Raw genomic sequence first — 20,063 nt, forward strand, 5'->3', positions numbered from 1 at the left:
AACGAATAGAATGGGAAGCACAGGGACAAGACAAGATAATAAATGACAAAACATGACAGTATTAAAACAGAAAATTTGAATTTCATAAACACCGTGAAGTGTGTTCATATCTTTTTTTTTCATTCAACTTGTTTCCATGGGACAGGTTGCAGACATAGTCAAAATGTACTGAAAGATGATTAAGTTAAGATATATACTTACGGTAGGTTATAAATACTAGAGTTGGGCGGTATCCAGAGACAGTGCTTTTGGAAAGTATTCAGACCCCTTGACTTTTTCCAAATGTTGTTACGTAACAGCCTTATTCTAAAATGGATTAAAAAAAATATATCCCTCATAAATCCACACACAATACCCCATAACAACAAAGCAACAACAGTTTTTTTATAATAAAAATGTATTACAATAAAAAACGGAAATATCCCATTTATGTAAGTATTCAGACCATTTACTCAGTACTTTGTTGAAGCACCTTTGGCAACGATTACAGCCTCAAGTCCTCTTGGGTATGACGCTACAAGCTTGGCACACCTGTATTTGGGTAGTTAATCCCATTCTTCTCTGCAGATCCTCTCAAACTCTGTCAGGTTGGATGGGGAGCGTCGCTGCACAGCTATTTTCAGGTCTCTCCAGAGATGTTCAATCGGGTTCAGGTCTGTGCTCTGGCTGTGCCACTCAAGGACATTCAGAGACTTGTCCCAAAGCCACTCCTGCGTTGTCTTGGCTGAGTGCTTAGGGTCGTTGTCCTGTTGGAAGGTGAACCTATGCCCCAGTCTGAGGTCCTGAGTTCTCTGGAGCAGGTTTTCATCAAGTATCTATCTATCAAGGAGCTATCTCTCTACTTTTCTGTACTGTACTTTCCTCTGTTCATCTTTGCCTCGATCTTGACTAGTCTCCCAGTCCCTGCCGCTGAAAAACATCCCCACAGCATGATGCTACCACCACCATGTACCACCGAAGGGATGGTGCCAGGATTCCTCTAGACGTGACCCTTGGCTTTCAATCTTGGTTTTATCAGACCAGAAATTCCTGTTTCTCACGATCTGAGAGTCTTTAGGTGTCTTTTGGCAAACTGCCATGTGCCTTTTACTGAGGTGTTGCTTCAGTCTGGCCACTCTACCATAAAGGCCTCATTGGTGGAGTGCTGCAGAGATGGTTGACCTTCTGGAAGGTTCTCCCATCTCCACAGAGGGACTCTAGAGCTCTGTCAGAGTGACCATCGGGTTCTTGGTCAACTCCCTTCTCCCCCAATTACTCAGTTTGGCCGGGCGACCAGCTCTAGGAAGCTGTCATCAAGGCAAAAGGTGGCTATTTTGAAGAATCTCAAATATAATATATATATTTAGATTTGTTGAACACTTTTTGGTTTACTACATGAGTCCATATGTGTTATTTCATAGTTTTGATGTCTTCACTATTACTCTACAATGTAAAAAAATGTAAAAATAAAGAAAAACCCTTGAATGAATAGATGTGTTGAAACGTTTGCCTGGTACTGTATATATGTTTTATATCTATATTGTGTAGATTGATGAGGATTTGTATTTATTGAATCCATTTCAGAATAAGGCTGTAACATAACAAAATGTGGAAAAAGTGAAAAGGTGTGAATACTTTCCGAAGGCCCTGTATGGTATACCAGCCAAGCATTATACATACTTAATCAAGCCTCTCATTTTACCTCTGGCCCTCTCCCAGGGTATATAAATCAGTTCTCTGCCTGTGTGATACACCACTGAGCTCCTCATACTGTACATACAAGGGGTGGACAAACAGCTGAGCTTGTTGTAAAGTAATGATAAGCCACAGATCCATAGGCGTGTAATGTGAATAAATTACATATTTTGAGGCTGCTCTTAAGGTAGTGAGTAACATTTATGGCCAGGAGCACATACAGTATCTTCCTGTGAAACTCACCAGCAGTCAATATGCTGTGTTTCTCAATAAGCTTTCCCTCACTCTGAGCACACCAGATTCTTGTCCGTGCCTGATTGCAATCAGGACACAGAGACACCGGGATAGAGATTCTCTTCTATTTTAGTCATCCATTAATTTAATCAGATAATTGAAATCATGAAAGATTTAACACTTCTTTCCGGTTAATTTAGTCCATGTAGTAAAGGTTTGGAGAAAGTCATCATTCAGATGCTGTACCCATTCAGTGTGAAATCACAATGTGACATTTGAGTATAAATAATTAAAGAAGCAATTTATTCTAATTTTTATAACTATTTGTTTGTTTTGGTTTTCTCCGCCAGGGCAAAAGCTCGTCGGGCAGCACCCCAACTGGCACCGGCAAGAAGGTGAAGAGGACCCTGCCCAACCCGCCCTCGGAGGAGGAGGCAACAGCCGCCGGCCAGACGGCCTACAGCACTGGCTCGGCCCGCCGTCGCATGTGCCGCAACACTAACATGGCGAGAGCCAAGATCCTGCAGGATATCGACCGAGAGCTGGACATGGTGGAGCGTGAGTCGTCCAAGCTCCGCCACAAGCAGGCGGAGCTAGATGAGGAAGAGAAGGAGATCGACGCCAAGCTACGCTACCTGGAGATGGGCATCAACCGCAGGAAAGACGCCCTCCTCAAGGAGAGGGAGAAGAGGGAGCGGGCCTACCTGCAGAGTGTGGCCGAGGATCGTGACTACATGTCAGACAGCGAGGTCAGCAACATCCGGGAGACACGGAGTGGCCGTGGCAGTGGAGAAGATGATGAGATGGGAAGTCACGGGCTGGAGCGCCCCAGGACGGCACCCCAGTCGGAGCTGGATGATTTTGTGCCACCACAGACCACACACGAGGCCCAGTACGGCACGTACTCCCAGTACCAGTACCCACTGAGCCAGACGCTGTACCAGCAGCAGTCACTCTACCAGTCTCCCCAGTCCTACCAGTCTCAGTCCATCTATTCCTCAGTCCCATCCCTGTCTAGCTCCCAGCAGCAGAGCTACCACCAGATGCTCCTTCTCCAGCAGAAGGCAGCCAGGCAGGCGGCCCTGATCCAAGAGTTGGACGCGTCGTCAAAGTACGAAATCATCAGCCGACAGCCCGACCCTGTGTCCTCTGCCTACATGGGAGGGGTCAGATACGACAAGTACGGTAACCACTTGGACCTCCGGGCCCTGGAGGTGGGGGGCAGCATGGCTGGCAGCCCCATGTCCAACGTGTCGGCCGACTCCTTCTATGGAGACGTGGAGCACCACCACCACACTCCACGAAGCTACGTCCTCCTAGAAGATGCGGCAGAGCTGGCCAAGAGCTCCACGAGTCTGGCTTCATCCAGCTACGCCCAGGCAGAGAAGGAGCTGGCTAAGGCAGAAAGGCTGTTGCGAAGGAGTGCAGCCGACTTGACCTCCACCGACTACCTGGGCTCCAGCTCCAGGCTCCACTCCGGGTATGGAAAGACCCCAGACGATGAGGACTCCATGGACGACCCCTACGAGCTGAAGCTCCTCAAGCAGCAGCTGAAGCAGGAGTTCCGGAGGAGCACAGGGGGAACAGAGAGTCTGGACCCACTGACGGGTCTCTCCCACAACTACTACGGCACCCCCAGCTTGGGTGTCTCCTCCTCCCAGAGTTACTCCCAAAGACACTACCCCAAGACGGAGAAATATAGCATCAGCCGGCTGACCCTAGAGAAGCAGGCAGCCAAGCAGCTCCCTGCATCCATGCTGTACCAGAAGCAAAAAGCCCCGCTGACCGACCCCAAAGTCTCCAAGTACTCCTCCATGCAAGACGGCAGGAGTGTGGAGACAGACTATACCAGCTATTTAGGGTCCAGTAACGTTAGCGCATCTCCCAGATCCAGCCGGCTCCTTCAGGACGAGATCACCTTTGGACTACGCAAGAACATTGCAGAGCAGCAGAAGTACCTGGGCTCCACGTTGGGTGCCAACCTGGCTGGCTCGCTCAACTTCGGCCAGAGCCTGGCCTTGGACTCGACTTCCTACCCAAGTGGCAGCCGGTCACGGCCCTCTTCTAGGCCCAACTCCGTCTATGGCCTGGATCTCTCACTCAAACGGGACCCATCCAGTTCCTCTTTGAGGCTCAAGGGGGACGGCGAGGCGGCCTCAGACAGCTACCAGATGCCATCAGGGCGTGCCAAGCCCACCAGCCTGCCCATCGTGCAGGGCGGCCGGGGGCGCATCCCCATCTTGGCGCAGAACTCTGAGGAGGAGAGCCCATTGAGTCCTGTGGGCCAGCCTATGGGCATGGCGCGGGCGTCGGCGGGGCCCCTGCCGCCCATCTCGGCCGACTCACGGGACCAGTTTGGTTCGTGCCTCTCCCTGCAGGACTCCCAGCAGCAGCAGCACCTGAGGGAAGAGCCAACGAGGGGTCGGGGCTACGTCTTGATGGACGACCTCCAGGGCACCATGTCGGACGGCGAAGGTAAACGACAATGGCATCAATTCAGAACTGTTTTCTTTCAATTTCAAACTGACTCTGCTTGTATGCACCTAATATACTATCCAATATGCCACCCGATCAACCACCCACCTGCACCGCCCATGACCTTTGACTTTCTTTATGTCTTATCTGTGTCTTTACTGGTTTCTTCATCTATTGTCTTTTCTGAATGTATTCATTCCCTCTTCCTTTGATTTGATGTATTAGTCTCAATACAAGGGACAAGTTGACTTTACTGAATGTAATTACTTTATTTTGTATGTGTCTATGTTGATGTCCTTTGGTGTTTAATCCCTCATTTGGGTCTCTTCTGATCTCTAAATGCATGCGATTGTGTCTTCATTGGAATCATTATATATATATTCCTATTTAATCTCTATGAATGTTACTCTAAAATATTCTATCACTTATAGACATGCAGAAGGTATCCTTCCTCCAATAGCATTCTGTCTCTGAAACTGATCAGCAGTTTTGTTTGCTAAATGTTGTCATTTCTGCTCTATAACTGACATACTTGAAAATATGGTTTTGTACTTTAAGTCCTAGAGGACTTCCGTAGTATTTCACAACTTGCTTGTTTATCTAATGCCCAGGTGTTGGGAGTAGAATAATCCCTCTACTTGAAAGCTCAGGTCAGATTGTGCAGGGAAATGGGAAAAGAGCCTCGCTTTCTCTGAAGTGATCAATTGAAAAAGTGCCTCTGGCTAGAAAATGTTATGGAATGTGTTTATTGCTTTGTCCTTCAGATATTTGATGTTTATTTCAAATTCAGTAGTTCAAGTGAGGACATTCATAGGAATATATCTGTGTGAACACTACACGTTATGTTACATGATACATGATCTATTTAGACAATGACAGGCCTATTACAAATCTATTGGAAGGTTTAAATGTATTTTGTTATGGTGGTTAGGTACATACAGTATTATCATTGCATCAGTGCAGTATTTCTTATTTGGATGAAATACACTTGACAATTTCTAGATGATATGGGAAGGATCCTTTCTCTCTTTTCTAGAATTCTTTCTCACTTTCTTGCATGTCCATCTCTAAGGGTTTTCCAATGCATGTTATGTTAATGCATGTTCTGTTAATCTATAATAAATACATTTAATTTGCATGTGTTTGTCTGAATACGTGCATGGGTGTCATACCTTTGTTGTACATGTTTGCATGGGGAATATAATGTTTATTGTAGCAAGAACAAAGCTCTTCCTGATTCTGTGATGTCACTCTTTATTGGGGTCTTTTACGCATGCTCTAAGAAAATGTAGGCATTACAGTTTTCTCTTTTCTCTCTCTGTTATGTCTCTATTCTGCTGACAACCATGTCTACTTTAAAACAATTCCCTTCATAACACTGTTTAATTGATTTCATATGCATATGAACAAAATAATCTACCGCTGTGCCAATAGGTCTTGTCATGACAGGAAATAAACCCCCTAGATCCAATAACCCTATCCCATAATAAGTGTGTAGAACTTGACCCTTTGACCTACATGTCATATAGGGCAGAAAACTCCATGTTTATCAATTTCCCTTGGTTACAGCCCTAAGTGACTCCATGCTGGCACTGAACAGAGATGATCACCGACAATCACATGAGAATATCCCAAACGGTATAGTATTAGTTTTAGGGCGTTCCATTATCCTGCCCCGCCCTGCCCCCTACCTGTCAATCATCCATAAGCCAACATATATTTTCACAGGACCGTACATTTATTTTCACATTTACCAGCACTCTAAAAGTGAGCTACACCAGTCTAAACGTCAGACTGTCACCATGGTTACATACTGTACAGTAACTGGTGCCAGTTGTTATAAACTATGGAAAGAAAACGGACTAACCCTATACTGTGCCATATTAACTAAAAAGAGCATTGGTCAGGTTGGCATGATAGTGTGAAAAACATGCCAAACATTAATGCCAATAAATGACATCTACCATAAGATAAGTTAAAGTTACCCCTGGCGTTAAATATTTCATCAGAAAAGTATTCTCATTTAGTTGCTTGTCATTTATATCTTGAAATTCCCTAAATTTGTACCTTTCTTGGAGGCCTCTTTCACTTCCTTCCTGTTTCAACTGCCCGTCCCCTCTCCAGCATGCAATCCTCTTCCAACCAATCAGAAAGCTTGTCCCCACTGATAGGTTAGAAGGGACTGATTGACAGGGTTAATGATCATGGCCTATTTGTCTCTGAAGCCTACCACCTACGGCTAGAGGAAACGGACTGGTTTGACAAACCCCACGAGGGACGACTAGAGAACGGACAAGGACCGGACAGGAGACAGGTGACACCCACGCACCAACCCACACACGGCACAAGTCATAAAGTTGAGAAATTCCCATATGCACACAGACTTTTAAAACAATGCTTTACTGTTTATTCTTTCTTGCATAAATAACCCAAACTAATTACATATATATTCATGACTACATACTGTAATTGTGGAGCCATTTTCAAGCATGCATTTGTATCAGTAACTGCAGCTATCTGTTGAGGTGTAATAGCCTACAAAACACTTATGTAGTTTCCTATATGTGTCTCTCAGGGGAAGGGTGTTTACTACCCCTTTCCTCACACCAGAGTCAAACTGCAGAGGGATCCCAAGGACCGCAGCGTGTCAGGTAAGGGAAACACAGTTTACCTTGCACATGGACACAATCTGTCATAAACACAGCTGTCTTCACGCAGTGACAGGTCTTAATGTTGGTCTTGACCCAAAATGGGGTAGATATTTTGTGGCTCCTCTGTTGATTTGGCACATCTCCATTCTCATCAGTCATCCATCCTGGCTCAAAATGGCGTATCATTGACACACCGGATTAGCTTTTTGCAATTAGTCAGCAGGCCACAAGGAAGGTGCTTTTTTATGTGGAGAAGTGCTAAAAATGAACCATTTGTCTGTGGGATTTGGGTGACTGTGTCAGTGTGATAAACGTGTATTTACTCTTTAGTTTAAATGACTGATCTCTAAACGACTGTGTGTCTGCGTGTGTGTGTGTGTGTGTGTGTGTGTGTGTGTGTGTGTGTGTGTGTGTGTGTGTGTGTGTGTGTGTGTGTGTGTGTGTGTGTGTGTGTGTGTGTGTGTGTGTGTGTGTGTGTGTGTGTGTGTGTGTGTGTGTGTGTGTGTGTGTGTGTGTGTGTGTGTGTGTGTGTGTGAGTGCGTGCGTGTACATAAATGTGTGTGTCTACATTCTACACTGGATACATATTCCTGTGCATGCATATTCTTAATGGGTGTCTGACCACTGTACGAGCATGTGTATAGTTGTGTGTGTTCATGCTTCTCACTCATTTGGGGGTTTCTACCTCTTCATTTCCAGGGAATGGATTGGGTATCAGAGTGGTGGGAGGTAAAGAGGTTCCAGGGACCAACGGACACATCGGAGCCTACGTAGCTAAAGTCTTACCTGGAGGAGTTGCCCAACAGACTGGGAAGATACTAGAGGGTAAGTTAACTTCACAAATCTTGGGATATATACTGCACTCCTGGGTCGTATTCATTAGGCACCAAACTGACTGAACCAGGAAGGGACTACCTGAACTCGTCCAATAAGAAATGCTTGTTTTCATTTTCTGCGTGGCCATAATGAATATGAAATGGTGCAAAATGGGTATATCAGTCAAGCGCTTATGTTGCTCAAAAAAACATTTGAGAGAGACATTTCTACATGTGAAAATCAAGTCCAAGCCTGGACATGAGTGATTTTTATCAGAAGAAGGACTCGTAACTCTATCTGTCTTTCTCCATCTGTCTGTTTCCTTAAATCCGTTTGTTTATCCATCCATATCTCTCTCTGTTTACCTTTCTCTCCTGTCATTTTCTATCCTTAGTGTGTGTGTATGAATGCAGCAGTGGCTCACTGACAGATGGTTTGAGAGGAATCTGACTTGAGTGAGATGTGAGGACAGAGAGGGAACGACACGGAGACGACAAAAATAGAAGTTAATTTGCATTTTGTTTTGTCACCTCCAGGTAATGGTCCATGAGGGGGAGCTTTAGAGAACAAAAGGTTTGAGATATTTCACCCAAGAGCTTTCACAATTCTGAATGTAATGATATTACAGGTTTTCTTCAATCAAAGCTCAAAATGCATTTTAAGTTTCGGAATGGCTTTGTAAGTTAGCAACTATTACTCCAGCTTAGCAATACTCACATTAGAGTTTCTGTTACTTTACTCCTGTCATCTTGACCTTCGTTCAGGGTTTACCCATATTATTTCATTACTACACCCCTGGGAATGTGCTAAAACTCAGTGGTAGGGCTATGGCCCAGAGTTGTATAGATCTGAATCCAAACTAAGGGGCCTTAGGCACAACTAGCAGTAAGCATTGTCCATTTATCCCTCGACAGTCTCACTCCTGGCCAGTTGTCAATACAACACTACCTGAAGATGGATGGCTATGTCCTATTAACAGAAATGACTTTCATGAGACTTATTGATTTGACTGGAGGGAGACTGTGTGTCTTTCTCTATCTCGCTCTCTCTTGCTCTCTCTTTCTGTCTCTCTGGTCTCTCTCTGGTCTCTCTGGTCCCTCTCTGGTCTCTCTTTCTGTCCCTCTGGTCTCTCTCTGGTCTCTCCCTGGTCTCTCTCTGGTCTCTCTGGTCTCTCTGGTCTCTCTCTGGTCTCTCTCTTTCTGTCTCTCTGGTCTCTCTCTCTGGTCTCTCTCTTTCTGTCCCTCTGGTCTCTCTCTGGTCTCTCTCTCTGGTCTCTCTCTGGTCTCTCTCTCTGGTCTCTCTCTTTCTGTCCCTCTGGTCTCTCTCTTTCTGTCCCTCTGGTCTCGCTCTGGTCTCTCTCTCTAGTCTCTTTCTCTCTCTTGTCTCTTTGGTCTCTCTCTCTCTGGTCTCTCTCTGGTCTCTCTCTTTCTGTCCCTCTGGTCTCTCTCTGGTCTCTCTCTTTCTGTCCCTCTGGTCTCTCTCTGATCTCTCTCTGGTCTCTCTCTCTCTGGTCTCTCTCTGGTCTCTCTCTCTGGTCTCTCTCTTTCTGTCCCTCTTGTCTCTCTGGTCTCTCTCTGGTCGCTCTCTTTCTGTCTCTCTGTTCTCTCTCTCTAGTTGCTCTCTTTCTGTCCCTCTGGTCTCTCTCTGGTCGCTCTCTTTCTCTCTCTTGTCTCTCTGGTCTCTCTCTGGTCTCTCTCTTTCTGTCTTTCTGGTCTCCCCCCTTCTGTCCCTCTGGTCTCACTCTGGTCTCTCTCTCTGGTCTCTCTCTTGTCTTTCTGGTCTCTTTCTGGTTTCTCTTTCTGGTCTCTCTCTGGTCTCTCTCTGGTCTCTCTCTCTGGTCTCTCTCTTTCTGTCCCTCTGGTCTCTCTGGTCTCTCTCTGGTCACTCTCTATCTGTCCCTCTGGTCTCTCTCTGGTCACTCTCTTTCTCTCTCTTGTCTCTCTGGTCTCTCTCTGGTCTCTCTCTTTCTGTCCCTCTGGTCTCTCGCTGGTCTCTCTCTCTCTGGTCTCTCTCTTGTCTCTCTGGTCTCTCTCTGGTCTCTCTGGTCTCTCTCTGGTCTCTCTCTGGTCTCTCTCTTTCTGTCTCTCTGGTCTCTCTCTTTCTGTCTCTCTGGTCTCTCTCTCTGGTTGCTCTCTTTCTGTCCCTCTGGTCTCTCTCTGGTCGCTCTCTTTCTCTCTCTTGTCTCTCTGGTCTCTCTCTTTCTGTCTTTCTGATCTCTCTCTGGTCTCTCTCTTTCTGCCCCTCTGGTTTCTCTCTAGTCTCTCTCTTTCTGTCCCTCTGGTCTCTCTCTGGTCTCTCTCTTTCTGTCCCTCTGGTCTCTCTCTGATCTCTCTCTGATCTCTCTCTCTCTGGTCTCTCTCTGGTCTCTCTCTCTGGTCTCTCTATTTCTGTCCCTCTTGTCTCTCTGGTCTCTCTCTGGTCGCTCTCTTTCTGTCTCTCTGGTCTCTCTCTCTAGTTGCTCTCTTTCTGTCCCTCTGGTCTCTCTCTGGTCGCTCTCTTTCTCTCTCTTGTCTCTCTGGTCTCTCTCTGGTCTCTCTCTTTCTGTCCCTCTGGCCTCACTCTGGTCTCTCTCTCTGGTCTCTCTCTTGTCTTTCTGGTCTCTCTCTGGTCTCTCTCTGGTCTCTCTCTGGTCTCTCTCTGGTCTCTCTCTGGTCTCTCTCTCTGGTCTCTCTCTCTGGTCTCTCTCTGGTCTCTCTCTCTGGTCTCTCTCTTTCTGTCCCTCTGGTCTCTCTCTGGTCGCTCTCTTTCTCTCTCTTGTCTCTCTGGTCTCTCTTCTGTCTCTCTGGTCTCTCTTCTGTCTCTCTGGTCTCTCTCTCTGGTCTCTCTCTTTCTGTCCCTCTGGTCTCTCTCTGGTCGCTCTCTTTCTCTCTCTTGTCTCTCTGGTCTCTCTTCTGTCTCTCTGGTATCTCTCTCTCTGGTCGCTCTCTTTCTGTCCCTCTGGTCTCTCTCTGGTCGCTCTCTTTCTCTCTCTTGTCTCTCTGGTCTCTCTCTGGTCTCTCTCTTTCTGTCTTTCTGATCTCTCTCTGGTCTCTCTCTTTCTTCCCCTCTGGTTTCTCTCTGGTCTCTCTCTTTCTGTCCCTCTGGTCTCTCTCTGGTCTCTCTCTTTCTGTCCCTCTGGTCTCTCTCTGGTCTCTCTCTGGTCTCTCTCTTTCTGTCCCTCTGGTCTCTCTCTGGTCTTTCTCTCTCTGGTCTCTCTCTTTCTCTCTCGTGTCTCTCTGGTCTCTCTCTCTCTGGTCTCTCTCTTTCTGTCCCTCTGGTCTCTCTCTGGTCTCTCTCTCTCTGGTCTCTCTCTCTCTGGTCTCTCTCTCTCTCTGGTCTCTCTCTCTTTCTGTCCCTCTGGTCTCTCTCTGATCTCTCTCACACTCTGGTCTCTCTCTCTGGTCTCTCTCTTTCTCGCTCTCTTTCGCTATCTGGTCTCTCTCTCTGGTCTCTCTCTTGTCTTTCTGGTCTCTCTCTGGTCTCTCTTTCTGGTCTCTCTCTGGTCTCTCTCTGGTCTCTCTCTCTGGTCTCTCTCTCTGGTCTCTCTCTGGTCTCTCTCTCTGGTCTCTCTCTTTCTGTCCCTCTGGTCTCTCTCTGGTCGCTCTCTTTCTCTCTTTTGTCTCTCTGGTCTCTCTTCTGTCTCTCTGGTCTCTCTCTCTGGTCTCTCTCTTTCTGTCCCTCTGGTCTCTCTCTGGTCGCTCTCTTTCTCTCTCTTGTCTCTCTGGTCTCTCTTCTGTCTCTCTGGTATCTCTCTCTCTCTGGTCGCTCTCTTTCTGTCCCTCTGGTCTCTCTCTGGTCGCTCTCTTTCTCTCTCTTGTCTCTCTGGTCTCTCTCTGGTCTCTCTCTTTCTGTCTTTCTGATCTCTCTCTGGTCTCTCTCTTTCTTCCCCTCTGGTTTCTCTCTGGTCTCTCTCTTTCTGTCCCTCTGGTCTCTCTCTGGTCTCTCTCTTTCTGTCCCTCTGGTCTCTCTCTGGTCTCTCTCTGGTCTCTCTCTTTCTGTCCCTCTGGTCTCTCTCTGGTCTTTCTCTCTCTGGTCTCTCTCTTTCTCTCTCGTGTGTCTCTGGTCTCTCTCTGGTCTCTCTCTTTCTGGTCTCTCTCTTTCTGACCCTCTGGTCTCTCTCTCTGGTCTCTCTCTTTCTGTCCCTCTGGTCTCTCTCTGGTCTCTCTCTCTCTCTGGTCTCTCTCTCTCTGGTCTCTCTCTCTCTCTGGTCTCTCTCTCTTTCTGTCCCTCTGGTCTCTCTCTGATCTCTCTCACACTCTGGTCTCTCTCTCTCTGGTCTCTCTCTTTCTCGCTCTCTTTCGCTATCTGGTCTCTCTGGTATCTCTCTTGCTCTCTCTCTGGTCTCTCTCTCATTCTCTCTGTCTCAGTCTGGGGGTTGTACAAGGTCCATGCTGGAAAGTTGTGAATTAGCAAGGCTGTGGCCCCTGCCTTTGTAGGGGCTGTCTGGGGCCTGATGTATGAGAGGTGGGTCGGAGGACTGTAAAGAGAAGAGGGAAGAGATACAGCTCAGAGCCACCTGGTGGGAGCTAGGGCCATCCATCTGTCACACTGTGTGTGTGTGTGTGTCTGTGCTATTGTGTGTGCATGCATGCATTTTGTGTGTGTGTGCCCTCTCTCCCTCTTACTCTCCCTCTCTCCCTCTTGCTTTCTCTCTGTCCCTTCTTCCCTGCACCTGACCAATCTCTCCTCCATCAATTTATCTTTGTCCTCCCTCCCTCCCTTCCTCCCTCTCTCTCTGATTTATCATGGGCTTGAACTGTAAATACGAATTTGTTCTTAACTGACTTGCCTAGTTAAATAAAGGCTAAATAACATTTTGAATAACAGCTGTTCCTCTGTGTCAGCTGTATCAGAATGATCTTTAACTACAGGTTGGACCGGTGTGTATTTATCAATGCTGTGACAGGTTGGATCTCACCTCTGCACTCGTCTAGTAGGTCAGCTATGGAGGCACCATCGTCAACCTCTTCTGCATACAGTCAACACCTGGGTTGTGTTCATTCGGGCACACCATAGCAAACGTTTTGCAACTGAAAATGAACACCTGTGTTCTTCTTATTGTACAAATTCAGATCCAGTACCTCTCTGTTTCAAAATGTTTTCCCTACTGAACACGGCCCAGATAAGTGTCCATCTCCAAACAGTGCAGATCATCAATCCTCATTCAAATCAAATTCATGTTCTTCTTACTCGACATACCTGCATGCACTCATTAACACACACATTTAGGATGATCCCAGGAAGTTGCATTCACCAGTAGTATTTATTATCCGATGACTAAAACATCCAGGCCTGAAGGAGATGGGTAGTAGCCTAGTGACACTGTTACCTTTCACTCTAGCAGAGCTCATCTTTTTGCCAGTGAAAACGTTACCATGGAGAGCTGCAGCTATGACTGTGTCCATTCCAAACAAAGTGTCTCTGTGTAAGGTGACACTTCCGCTGAAACTTTGGAACATGGTTTCTCACAGTGAGCGGTGTGAATACAGAATTGTGTCAATTCTAGCAGGTGCGAAGGCTCAGACCGAGTGTGTGTGATGAGTCATACTGCCATACTGTGTCACTGAGTAACTAGTGTGAAACTCCATGTAGGTAACACAGCTCAGGAGTCAGAGTCTAGCTGCCTACGTCAAGACTCGCTTTCACCTGTGTGAGTGCTGCTGGACAGCACGGAGTGTGTGTGCTTTTGCAGTGCTGTAGGACTGGTCTGTTTGTGTGCCATGTGTGTGTGCCGTGTGTGTGTACCATGTGTGTGTGTGTGTGCCTGTGTGTGTGTGTGCCGTGTGTCTGTGTGCCGTGTGTGTGTGTGTGTGTGTGTGTGTGTGTGTGTGTGTGTGTGTGTGTGTGTGTGTGTGTGTGTGTGTGTGTGTGTGTGTGTGTGTGTGTGTGTGTGTGTGTGTGTGTGTGTGTGTGTGTGTGTGTGTGTGTGTGTGTGTGTGTGTGTGTGTGTGTGTGCCTGTGTGTGTGTGTGTGCCTGTGTGTGAGTTTGTGGTGCTTTGTCCTGATCTGACCTCTATTGACCAGGGTCAATTACATTTCAATTCAGGAAGTGAATCAAAACTTCAATACAAGACTTGACAAAGCAACACTTTTCAATTGTAGAATTTGAATGTTATCTCATGTACTGACTGAATTGAAATGGAATTGATCCAAACCCTGCTACTGACCCTGTGATCATGTGGTTTAACTTTCTTTAAAGCATGGGGTTGTTGGAGAAAGAGTTCGAGTTTATAGGAGGCTGTACAGCAGTGTGTTGTGGTGTTAAAACAGGACTCATTGGTACTGTGTGTTGTTGATGATGGTGTGGTGTGTTTCTGTATGTGTGTGAGGTGATACACTTTACACTTAGCTAATTGGTTTCAGTTTTCGATTGTGAGAATTAGGTGTGATACATTTTATATGGTAAGCTAACTATGTTTGTGTACGTGTGTGCGTGCATGCGTGTGTGTGTGAATATAGGAATGCAGGTGCTGGAGTGGAACGAGCTTCCTCTTACGGGGAAGACCTACGAGGAAGTGCAGGTGCTTGTGGTACAGCAGTGTGGCGAGGCAGAACTCTGCGTGAGACTGTGAGCATATTTTCTTCTCTCTGTGACTGTCTCTCCCTCTCATCCCACTTTCTTCTCTCTGTGACTGTCTCTCCCTCTCCGTCCCACTTTCTTCTCTCTGTGACTGTCTCTCCCTCTCCGTCCCACTTTCTTCTCTCTGTGACTGTCTCTCCCTCTCCGTCTCACTTTCTTCTCTCTGTGACTGTCTCTCCCTCTCCGTCCCACTTTCTTCTCTCTGTGACTGTCTCTCCCTCTCCGTCCCACTTTCTTCTCTCTGTGACTGTCTCTCCCTCTCCTGTCCCACTTTTCTTCTCTCTGTGACTGTCTCTCCCTCTCCGTCCCACTTTCTTCTCTCTGTGACTGTCTCTCCCTCTCCGTCCCACCTTCTCTCTGTGACTGTCTCTCCCTCTCCGTTCTTCTCTCTGTGACTGTCTCTCCCTCTCCGTCCCACTTTCTTCTCTCTGTGACTGTCTCTCCCTCTCCGTCCCACTTTCTTCTCTCTGTGACTGTCTCTCCCTCTCCGTCCCACTTTCTTCTCTCTGTGACTGTCTCTCCCTCTCCGTCCCACTCTTCTCTCTGTGACTGTCTCTCCCTCTCCGTCCCACTTTCTTCTCTCTGTGACTGTCTCTCCCTCCGTCTCTCTCTGTGACTGTCCCACTTTCTTCTCTCTGTGACTGTCTCTCCCTCTCCGTCCCACTTTCTTCTCTCTGTGACTGTCTCTCCCTCTCCGTCCCACTTTCTTCTCTCTGTGACTGTCTCTCCCTCTCCGTCCCACTTTCTTCTCTCTGTGACTGTCTCTCCCTCTCCGTCCCACTTTCTTCTCTCTGTGACTGTCTCTCCCTCTCCGTCCCACTTTCTTCTCTCTGTGACTGTCTCTCCCTCTCCGTCCCACTTTCTTCTCTCTGTGACTGTCTCTCCCTCTCCGTCCCACTTTCTTCTCTCTGTGACTGTCTCTCCCTCTCCGTCCCACTTTCTTCTCTCTGTGACTGTCTCTCCCTCTCCGTCCCACTTTCTTCTCTCTGTGACTGTCTCTCCCTCTCCGTCCCACTTTCTTCTCTCTGTGACTGTCTCTCCCTCTCCGTCCCACTTTCTTCTCTCTGTGACTGTCTCTCCCTCTCTGTCCCACTTTCTTCTCTCTGTGACTGTCTCTCCCTCTCCGTCCCACTTTCTTCTCTCTGTGACTGTCTCTCCTCTCCGTCCCACTTTCTTCTCTCTGTGACTGTCTCTCCCTCTCCGTCCCACTTTCTTCTCTCTGTGACTGTCTCTCCCTCTCCGTCCCACTTTCTTCTCTCTGTGACTGTCTCTCCCTCTCCTGTCTCCCCTCTCCGTCCCACTTTCTTCTCTCTGTGACTGTCTCTCCCTCTCCGTCCCACTTTCTTCTCTCTGTGACTGTCTCTCCCTCTCCGTCCCACTTTCTTCTCTCTGTGACTGTCTCTCCCTCTCCGTCCCACTTTCTTCTCTCTGTGACTGTCTCTCCCTCTCCGTCCCACTTTCTTCTCTCTGTGACTGTCTCTCCCTCTCCGTCCCACTTTCTTCTCTCTGTGACTGTCTCTCCCTCTCCGTCCCACTTTCTTCTCTCTGTGACTGTCTCTCCCTCTCCGTCCCACTTTCTTCTCTCTGTGACTGTCTCTCCCTCTCTGTCCCACTTTCTCTCTGTGACTGTCTCTCCCTCTCTTATTGGTCTTAGGCTTCCTCTCTCTCTCTGTTCCTGTCACTCTTTCTCTATATATATATATATCTCCCTCTCCTTCTCTGTTTCTCTCTGTTCAGCTACCTTCCTCTCTCTCTTCTCCCTTTATCGTTTGTCATGATTTGATAGAGGAGGAGGAATTTAAGCCTTAAGATATATATTTGAGCACAGCCACCTACACTCACTGATAACAGCTTTGCGGGGGTTCCACCTCAAATATTTGGAAGTGAGCAGTCTTCATTAGCTTCAATAGTTCTCTAGAGTGGGTTGTTTCTGATTCACATAGAATACATTTGTTTTTAAAATCTCAGTCTTCTCTAAATTCATCTCATTGCCTCTCACTCCTTCACTTTACTGGTGACTTCTCTCTCCCACTCATCTCTGTCCTCTCTTTTTGACACAATTTTTTTCTCTTTTCTCTCTTCCCAACCTGTCTCTCTCTCTCTCTCTCTCTCTCTCTTACCCGCTCAATCTGGTTCTCTCACTTTCTCTCACTTTCTCTCTCTCACTTTCTCTCTCTCACTTTCTCTCTCTCTCTCTCTCTCTCTCTCTCTCTCTCTCTCTCTCTCTCTCTCTCTCTCTCTCTCTCTCTCTCTCTCTCTCTCTCTCTCTCTCTCTCTCTCTCTCTCTCTCTCTCTCTCTCTCTCTCTCTCTCTCTCTCTCTCAGAGATCTGAACATGCTGGCTGACTCAGAGGGCTCTCAGCACCTTGATCTCCCAGACCAGAGCAAACCAGGTAGAGTAAGAGCTTAGCCTCTTCACCCCAGGGTGTCCTCCCCCCTCTCTCTCTGCTATCTTCCCCTTCTGTCTCCTTTTTCTTTACCTTTTCTCTCAACTTCCCCTCTCTCTCGACTCTCCTCACTAAAGGCACAAAATCCCTTAAGGTTCTGCAACTACAATATTTCAATCACTATGGCCTCTACCACAGTGAATGATTCCATAACTTCAAATGTGTGTGTGTTTCTCTGTGAATTTGTGTCCATACGTGTGTATCTGTGCTCTAGGTGACAGACCCCCCAGGTCTCCAGGGGTGGATCCGAAACAACTGGCTGCAGAGCTACAGAAGGTGTCCCTGCAGCAGGCTCCTCCACCTACCACCGCTACGTCCTCCTCCTCCACAGTGGGGGGAGAGAAAGGACCCCACTCTGCCATCTCAGGCGCCGCCTCGGCCACTTCTAGCGCCATCCAGAGTCCGGGACAGCCGGGGTCGCCCTCCGTCAGTAAGAAACGCCACAGCAGCAAGGTGAACGGGTGGAGGATGATGTGGAGCTAAATTGAACACAGGGGTCATCTTCTGGTTGCATGACTAGAACATATTTTATGTTCAAAAGAACTGTCTAATTTTCAATAGAGGCAATTCTATATTGGCACATACTGTATGTTGTATGCATTTTAGTTTGAAAGCGTTTCTAACTAATCTTATGCATAATTCTGTACTCATCGACAGTTCTTTACGCACACACACACACACACACACACACACACACACACACACACACACACACACACACACACACACACACACACACACACACACACACACACACACACACACACACACACACACACACACACACACACACACACACACACACACACACACACACACACACACACACACACACACACACACACACACACACACACTTGCTGTTTCTAAATGTGTTTCTCTCATCTTCCAGTCTGCGGAACCAGTGAAGACACAATCCCACCCTGTTACTGGAGAGATACAGGTCAGCTGACCAAGCCTTGTTTTGAGATTCCTTGACTCACCACTGCTTGTATATCCATGCACTTCATAAGGTGTTTTACTAAGGCCAGTCGTCTCGTTGAGATTCCCTGACTCACCTCTGCTTGTATATCCATGCACTTCATAAGGTGTTTTACTAAGGCCAGTCGTCTCGTTGAGATTCCCTGACTCACCTCTGCTTCTATATCCATGCACTTCATAAGGTGTTTTACTAAGGCCAGTCGTCTCGTTGAGATTCCCTGACTCACCACTGCTTGTATATCCATGCACTTCATAAGGTGTTTTACTAAGGCCAGTCGTCTCGTTGAGATTCCCTGACTCACCACTGCTTGTATATCCATGCACTTCATAAGGTGTTTTACTAAGGCCAGTCGTCTCGTTGAGATTCCACCGTCTCTTGATTTTGCAGCTTCAAATCAACTATGACAAGCAGCTGGGGAACCTGATTGTTCACGTGCTCCAAGCCAGGAACCTGTCCCCCCGAGACAACAACGGCTACTCCGACCCCTTCGTCAAAGTCTACCTCCTCCCGGGGAGGGGGTGAGTCTGTTGGATACGCTACCAGTAGGGTTTAAGAAATTCTGATAACTTTCACAAAATTCCCAGGTTTCTAAATAAAATCCTGGCAGATTCTTGGAGTCAGGAGAGAATAAGCGGCTTATCCGGAATCCTCCAATCCGGATTTCTGGGAAACTTGGGAATTTTGGGAAACTTAACAGAATTCTGCAACCCTACCAAAGAAAGAAAGCTGGTCTGGAATCCAAACTGAATATCACTCTTTATTTTATTTTATGAAAGTATATTCAGTTTAGTTTGCAGGCAAGCAGTGAGGAGTGGTATTCCGTTTGGATTCTAGGCTATAGCAGAGAGGTAGGGACAGAAACACTGGAACTAGTCAAGTCAAGGAGAGAACTATCTCTTTGGTAAGAGAAGTTAAGTACACTTCACAGATCACCTATAGTAGCCTACACACTACAGCCATTATGTACCTCTTTCACTTCTCATCCTTGCTCTGTTGCTGTGCTCTGTCCATGTATCTATGCTCTGTTGCTGTGCTCTGTCCATGTATCTATGCTCTGTTGCTGTGCTCTGTCCATGTATCTATGCTCTGTTGCTGTGCTCTGTCCATGTATCTATGCTCTGTTGCTGTGCTCTGTCCATGTATCTATGCTCTGTTGCTGTGCTCTGTCCATGTATCTATGCTCTGTTGCTGTGCTCTGTCCATGTATCTATGCTCTGTAATGTTACCAGAACATTTCCTTGTTAGATGTGCATCACTGTGAGGTAATAATGAACTGTGTCATATCGTAGTGGAAGCATAATCGATAGCAGTGTTGAATGGTTGTGTGGTAAAAGGTTACTGTAATTGTGTTAAGTGTATATAAAACACTGGAAAGGTGATTAGTTTAGTTTCAGGGTGTTTCACGTGTATAAAATGCCTTATGAATTTCAGGTCATGTAGACAAACGCATTCATACGGAAGAAATGCATAGAACCAAGATTACCATTAAAACCATGGCTAGACCACTTCAAAAGGAAGCCATTTTGGAAAGCTTAAAACGAACTCCCATTCTTCATCTTAAAATCGATTTACGATTGATTTTAGCTGGCCATGGCATGTTGTGTTCTATGCACCCACACCTGATGTCAGATCAATTCCATCATGCCACTGTGATAAGCCTGTTACAAGCCTGTCACATGACATGAAATGTAATTACCATTCTAGGAACTGTTTCTATGTAGACATTTGATACCTAGTTTTTATGAAGGGAGTCATTAACACCTAATCAGCGTCAAACGACACACATGTAATACCCTAAACATGATGTAAATTATGTTCTATTTTGCCATGTAGTTCTGCTGAGTTTTCCCCTTTGCTCTTGTTGCTAGGCGGAATAGAGCAGGGAAATCGATAAGACTCATAATAGCTTGTAATACGATCCACACTGTAGCCGTCTGGATCTCAGTGCTCAATGTGATTATGTCATGTTGTAATCAGCTCTCCCACTTACACTACCCTTATCTATGGAGTCCTTAGGGACCACTGGACTAGTGTTACACACATGCATATACAAGCACACACACGCTGGGGGAAAATGCACACTCACGATACACAGACACATTCCTCTCTCACTGTCCCAACACATATCCTGTGCCCCATGCCCACTTCCCTGTTACTGACCTCCCCAAATACACACACACCACACTGCCCGCCCCCCACCACCACACACCTGAACCCTCACTGCTA

General features: G+C 46.9%; 1 protein-coding gene across 8 annotated transcripts in view; it reads left to right on the forward strand.

The window, feature by feature from the left end:
• Positions 1-20,063, forward strand: part of pcloa (piccolo presynaptic cytomatrix protein a) — an 82,649-nt gene that overhangs the window by 49,194 nt on the left and 13,392 nt on the right. For 7 of the 8 annotated variants that reach the window (XM_046335299.1, XM_046335294.1, XM_046335298.1 and 4 more), the window contains 10 exons: positions 2,259-4,383; positions 5,953-6,021; positions 6,609-6,697; positions 6,959-7,034; positions 7,734-7,859; positions 14,289-14,397; positions 16,734-16,801; positions 17,070-17,308; positions 17,748-17,798; positions 18,225-18,355. In XM_046335299.1, the coding sequence (XP_046191255.1) occupies positions 2,259-4,383; positions 5,953-6,021; positions 6,609-6,697; positions 6,959-7,034; positions 7,734-7,859; positions 14,289-14,397; positions 16,734-16,801; positions 17,070-17,308; positions 17,748-17,798; positions 18,225-18,355 (3,083 nt within the window). The remainder of the gene's footprint in view (positions 1-2,258; positions 4,384-5,952; positions 6,022-6,608; positions 6,698-6,958; positions 7,035-7,733; positions 7,860-14,288; positions 14,398-16,733; positions 16,802-17,069; positions 17,309-17,747; positions 17,799-18,224; positions 18,356-20,063) is intronic. The other variant, XM_046335297.1, reaches the window with a different exon arrangement.

Source organism: Oncorhynchus gorbuscha, unplaced genomic scaffold, assembly GCF_021184085.1.
Source record: "Oncorhynchus gorbuscha isolate QuinsamMale2020 ecotype Even-year unplaced genomic scaffold, OgorEven_v1.0 Un_scaffold_700, whole genome shotgun sequence".
NCBI lineage: Eukaryota > Metazoa > Chordata > Actinopteri > Salmoniformes > Salmonidae > Oncorhynchus > Oncorhynchus gorbuscha.